The 5,946-nt window shown below is 51.5% G+C and overlaps 2 protein-coding genes across 2 annotated transcripts in view; one reads left to right on the forward strand and one right to left on the reverse strand.

Moving 5' to 3' along the window:
• Positions 1 to 486: 486 nt before the first annotated feature.
• Positions 487 to 4,399, forward strand: LOC119354474 (probable receptor-like protein kinase At1g30570). The gene is made up of 2 exons (XM_037621199.1): positions 487 to 1,315; positions 1,471 to 4,399. The coding sequence occupies exon 2, from the start codon at positions 1,575 to 1,577 to the stop codon at positions 4,116 to 4,118; it is 2,544 nt and encodes an 847-aa protein (XP_037477096.1). The 5' UTR covers positions 487 to 1,315; positions 1,471 to 1,574; the 3' UTR covers positions 4,119 to 4,399.
• Positions 4,400 to 4,726: 327 nt separating this feature from the next.
• LOC119357843 (photosystem II 10 kDa polypeptide, chloroplastic-like) overlaps positions 4,727 to 5,946 on the reverse strand; it is a 6,834-nt gene continuing 5,614 nt past the window's right edge. Inside the window, exons 3-7 of the mRNA XM_037624653.1 lie at positions 5,658 to 5,704; positions 5,441 to 5,499; positions 5,221 to 5,276; positions 4,924 to 4,976; positions 4,727 to 4,821 (exon numbers count right to left, since the gene is read on the reverse strand). Coding sequence (XP_037480550.1) covers positions 4,727 to 4,821; positions 4,924 to 4,976; positions 5,221 to 5,276; positions 5,441 to 5,499; positions 5,658 to 5,704 — 310 coding nt within the window. The remainder of the gene's footprint in view (positions 4,822 to 4,923; positions 4,977 to 5,220; positions 5,277 to 5,440; positions 5,500 to 5,657; positions 5,705 to 5,946) is intronic.

Here is a 5,946-nt window from a genome sequence, read left to right on the forward strand (position 1 = left end):
TGGGCGCGGGGAGCCGGTGCAGGGCCAGACCCGGCAGGCGCGACCCGGCCGCGGGCGGAGGCAGAGACGGACGGGATCGCGACGACGGCGCAGGGAGTTGCACGGAGACGGCGGCTTGACGCGGGGGCGCAGACGCGCGGAGTCCGGGCCGCGGGACGGCGCACCCGACGACCGGGCGAGCCGGCTAGCGGCGAGCCGGAGCGGAGGACTGGCGCGCGGTCAGCCGGGGCGGAGGACCCATCCCGGGGGACCCGGCGCGTGCTAGAGCCGGTGCAGAGGACCCGGCCAGCGACGAGCCGGACAGGCGCGACGACGGCGAGCCGGCGGGCGCGCGGGGGCAGCAGGCGGCGGGGAAGCAGGCGCCGGGTCGGCGCATGACTGCGCGGCCGAGGAAGCCCGGAACGGGGGCCGGGTCGGCGCGAAGGCGGCCGAGGCGAGGCGAAGCCGGCCTGCGGGAGCCGGTCGAGCGGGCGGGAGCCGGCAGGCGCAGGAAGAGGCCGGGCTCGGGGGCGGTCCGGAGCGGCGACGAGGCGGACGGGCAGCCGGTCGAGGTAGGTCCGTGCAGGCGATCTTGGGTGTCTTGGTGGTCGAAGTAGGGGAGCCAACCCACGTCGGGGCACACCTGGATGTGCGGGGGAGGCGGCGCGGAGCGGAGCGGGAGAGCGCCCCGGGCGCAGCCGGCGCGGGCGTGCTCGCGAGAGGAGCCAACGCAGTGAGCGGGAGGCCAAAGCCGGCGGGCGGAGGAGCCACCCGGCGTTGGTGTGGACGAGGCACGCCATGGACTGCAGCAGCAGCATGATGAGGCGAAGATGGTGAGGAGTTGTGAGAGGACAGAGCTGTAGCGGCGCGTGGAGCAGCATGGAGGGAGCTGAGGGCGAACGCCATGGCCCTGACGGAGCTCGCGAAGGCAGAGCCGCTGGCCGGAGAGAGCCTCTGCATGGCTAGTGTCCGGGCAGCGTCTGACTTGCATCTGGCAAATGCATCCGGCAAATGTACATGCAGATTATGGGCATTATCTGACTAGTGTACGACGTAGTCGTGCAAGCACGTTGTCGTCCACACAGCAGTTTCGTTCCCAATTATACTACTAGTTCTATTAGCGGCAACCGTTTGGTTTGGTTTGGGGCCTCTTCCCTCCCTCCCAAGCTAGCTTAGCTTAAACAGAAGAGGACGGCTTGCCATTTGTTGCTCTCTGTCTGTCTCTCTCGGCTTGGAGCTTTCTTTCTTCTTCCGGCGCTAGCTGCTCTTGATTTGCTTTGCTGGGGGAGAGAGAGAGAGCGCTCTCCAGATCGAGCAACAACCCACGACTCCTCAGGTCAGTGGAACCTTTCTTTCTTTCTCGCCTTCCGGTTCCTGAGTCGCGTTCTTGTTCTTGTTCTTGTTCTCTTACGCTTAATCTCTGGCCATCCGTAGCCTTATCATCACTCTAGGTTAATTACTTACCAATGCGGTTCTGCTTGGCTCTCGCAGGTTGCAATTTCTCGACGGACGAGCAAAAAAATAAAATAAAAAACTGGTGACCCGAGTAGCGAGTAGGGTTTATCCGCTCCAAATTGCGGCGGCGGAGGGTCGTGATGAATTCCTCCGCCAATTTCCTGTCGATCCTGGTGCTGCTGGTGTTCTTGGCCGCGGGGAATGCGCGAGCGCAGCCCCAGCCGATCCTCATCAACTGCGCCTCGGATTCCACCACCAGCGTCGACGCCAGGACATGGATTGGGGATTCTTCCCCTTCCAACAACTTCACGCTCAGCTTCCCCGGAGCCATCGCCTCGGCGGCTCCGGCTCCGGCTCCGGCTCCGGGAGTTGATGGAGAACAAGACCCGTACGGAGATTTGTACAAGACCGCCCGTGTCTTCAACGCCTCCTCCAGCTACAGGCTCGCCGTCGCCCCCGGGAGCTACTTCCTCCGCCTCCATTTCAGCCAGCAGTTCACCAATCTCGGCGCCCAGGAGCCCATCTTCAGTGTCGCGGCAAATGGCCTGAGGCTGCTCTCCAAGTTCAGTGTCCACGGGGAGATTTCTTGGAGGGATTCCCAGATCAACTCAACCAGCAGCGTCATCGTCAAGGAGTACCTTCTCAATGTCACTTCTGGTAAACTGGGCATTGAGTTCATCCCCGATGAAGGGTCCTTCGCCTTCATCAATGCCATGGAGGTTCTCCCTGTGTCTGGCACCTCTATTTTTGATTCAGTCAACAAGGTGGATGCTCATGGGTTGAAAGGCCCTTTTAGCCTCGACGGCGGCGGGATCGAGACCATGTACAGGCTGTGTGTGGGATGCAGAGATGTACTGACGAGGAAAGAGGATCCAGGATTGTGGAGGAGGTGGGATAAAGATGACCATTTCATATTCTCTCTGAACGCCGCGAATTCCATCTTCAACTCTTCCAACATAAGTTATGTGTCTGCTGATGATCCCACGGTAGCCCCTTTGAGGCTCTATCAGAGTGCAAGGGTGCCAACAGAGAGTTCGGTCTTGGGAAAGAAGTTCAATGTCTCATGGAGCTTTAACATTGACCCTGGCTTTGATTACTTGGTCCGGCTGCATTTCTGCGAGCTGCAGTATGACAAGGCCGAGCAACGCAAGTTCAAGATTTACATAAACAACAAGACCGCTGCAGAGGGCTATGATGTGCTTGCCAGAGCTGGGGGCAAGAACAAGGCCTTTTATGAAGACTTCCTTGATGCTGCCTCACCGCAGATGGACACTCTTTGGGTTCAGCTGGGGTCTGAGTCTTCAGCAGGTTCCGCGGCTGCTGATGCTCTTCTCAATGGCATGGAGATCTTTAAGGTCAGCCGGGAAGGAAATCTTGCCCATCCAACCGTCAGGATTGGAGGCTTCAGTGGTGGCACAAGCAAACCAAAACGGAGCCCCAAGTGGGTGCTAATTGGTGCTGCTTCCGGTCTGATAATTTTTATCGCAATTGCTGCTGCTCTTTATTTATGTTTCAATCTGCGAGGGAAGAAAAATAGTTCAGCCAGCAAAGCCAAGGACAATCCCCATGGTGCTGCACATACCCGTTCTCCAACTCTTCTCACGGCTGGGGCATTTGGGAGCAAAAGGATGGGCAGGCGGTTCACCATTGCAGAAATCAGAACAGCCACTGTGAACTTTGATGAGTCCTTGGTGATTGGGGTTGGAGGCTTTGGCAAGGTCTACAGGGGTATAATGGAGGATGGCACTCGGGTGGCAATTAAGAGGGGTTACACAGATTCTCACCAGGGTCAGGGTGTGAAGGAATTCGAAACTGAGATCGAGATGCTCTCAAGGTTGCGGCACCGGCACCTTGTGCCCTTGATTGGCTATTGTGATGAGCAAAACGAGATGGTCTTAGTTTATGAGCACATGGCAAATGGCACATTAAGGAGCCATCTTTATGGAAGTGACCTTCCTGCTCTTACATGGAAGCAAAGGCTCGAAATATGTATCGGCGCAGCACGAGGGCTTCACTACCTTCACACTGGGCTTGACAGAGGTATAATCCACAGGGACGTCAAGACTACCAACATTTTGTTAGACAACAACCTTGTTGCCAAGATGGCAGATTTTGGCATCTCAAAAGATGGTCCAGCTTTAGATCATACTCATGTTAGTACTGCTGTCAAAGGGAGTTTTGGTTACCTCGATCCAGAGTACTATAGGAGACAGCAGTTAACGCCAAGTTCAGATGTGTACTCTTTTGGTGTCGTGCTGTTTGAAGTGCTGTGTGCTCGACCAGTCATAAATCCAACCCTGCCAAGAGACCAGATAAACCTTGCTGACTGGGCTCTCAACAGGCAAAGGCACAAGTTACTTGAGACCATAATCGACCTTCGATTGGATGGAAATTACACACTGGAGTCCATCAGAACATTCAGCGAGATAGCAGAAAAATGCCTTGCAGATGAGGGGGTGAACCGGCCTTCGATGGGCGAAGTCCTCTGGCACCTAGAGAGTGCTTTGCAGTTGGAACAAGGTCATCTGCAAAGCACAAATGGTGATGGTTGTTCAGACCCTCAACTGAAGCCTTCTGATGTACCTACCCATGTGGCGTGCATCAAAGAAGTTGAGCAATCCACTCGTCCAGGCTCCCACGATTCAGATGGGCAAGTTGTCGATGTCAAGATTGAGGTGCCATGATACAGAAGGGCTTTTGAAGTTTCAAGCAAAATGAATAGGGTGGGTGTCCAGCTAACAACATGCTTAGGTGCATGTCACTTGTAGTACTGTAACGCCATATGTCGAGGTCCCTACAATATAATGAAATTCTTTTGGTACAGTAGAGCAAAAATATTTCTGTTTTGCTAGTGCAAAAAATGGTTTATGATGTTGATTTGATTGATTCTTGTAACACGCTGGAACCAAATGCTATGCAGAGCATTAGCGGGTACGTGCTAAGAGAAAACAAATTGAACAATTTCCTTATGAGCTGTCCCATATTTCAGTTGTGTCATGTTCAGCTATTTTGTTCAAGTCAGACTCTGTGCACTCATATCCACTGCCTTGTTAGCTGAAGGCGTAGCATTTTGCTGATTATTTAGTCTTGATTACATCAATTGCACAACATATAAGACCATTATTTGCATATTGGAAACTTATCGCTTTTGGTAATTAAGTATAGTATAAGGAGATCCTTGCATGGTCCATAATCCTTGCATGGTACACAATTGCACAACATATAGTCCGAATATCTACCTAGATGATGTAAATCCTTGCATGGTACATAATCTGGTTTGCTATACCAGGCTTCAAGAAGCCAAATCACTAGTATTGTAAACAAGCAGAGCACCACCCAGCAGAATTCCAGCAAGAGTAACCACCCAGAGCAACAACCCTGTCTTTCCTGCATAAACCAAGGCATGAATGTTATTTCTTTCCCAAAGAAAAGAGTCAACTGAAGCGAGAGCTTTAAGATCATTGTTTCCGGATACTTGTGTGTGCTTACCTCCCGCATAGTAGTCACCACTTGGAGACCATTCTTCTGGGTTATATATTGGGCTACAATAAAGACATCACAAATATCATATATGCAATGAAAACTGAGGGCAGTAGATGAATTCTGAATGCTATTATTTTCACTGTTTCATCCTGCCAGTGCTGTAGCTGGGCATTTTCTTGAAAAATTTATCATCTACTCCGTCCGTCCCATAATGTAAGACGTTTTTATGGGACGGAGGGAGTAATTTCTAAACAGTAAAGCCTGCTTTTATATTTATTTTTTATATTGTGGTGAATGTTCTACCTGTACCCATCAACATTTGCTCCATACTTGCTGGCAAACTGGTAGACGCCCTTCCCCTGATAAAAATGTGCAATATTAAGTGATGAATAATGATACTTATTACTACCTCCGATCCATAATAAGTGTCGCGGTTTTGAACTAACCCCAGTTCAAAACTGCGACCCTTATTTTGGATCGGAGGGAGTAGAAAGAAAACACATTCTTCGGCCTGAAAACTAACCTTGGCTGGCCTTCCAGATGCATCAACACCATCTTTCAATTCCAATCCTCCCCCGGGCCCTAGATGTTAAGAAAGCACAATTTAATAGCTTTTGTAGGATATACTCAGCTATATTGATAAACAAAAAATATGCTATCCAATAGGTCAGTAATAGTTCCTTTTTATTCCTTGAAGAAATTCAGTATGACAGAAGGTGAATTTTATAGCATGTACTGACCGAAAGGCTGAGAACTCTGAACTTTCTTTGCCTTTTTGGACATTACTCTGAAAGATGATGATCGTGCTTGTTGGAAGGGAGAGAGGGATTGGTGAAATAATTCGATGTATTGCTTGAGCCTCATGGGCATATATATAGGAGTACATGATCATCTTGGAGTACAAGGCAAGGTAGAATAATATCCTACGCTATCCTAGCTTTCCTAATAATCACGATACTCAACATCCCCCCGCAGTCACAACGGTAGCGACGCAGACGGTGAGACTGGAGAAGAATCCGAAGGCAAGCC

This window comes from Triticum dicoccoides, chromosome 2A (assembly GCF_002162155.2).
Source record: "Triticum dicoccoides isolate Atlit2015 ecotype Zavitan chromosome 2A, WEW_v2.0, whole genome shotgun sequence".
Taxonomy (NCBI): domain Eukaryota; kingdom Viridiplantae; phylum Streptophyta; class Magnoliopsida; order Poales; family Poaceae; genus Triticum; species Triticum dicoccoides.

Excerpts from the sequence above, each read along its gene's own strand:
- LOC119354474 (XM_037621199.1), top strand. The coding sequence starts at position 1,575 with ATGAATTCCTCCGCCAATTTCCTGTCGATCCTGGTGCTGCTGGTGTTC.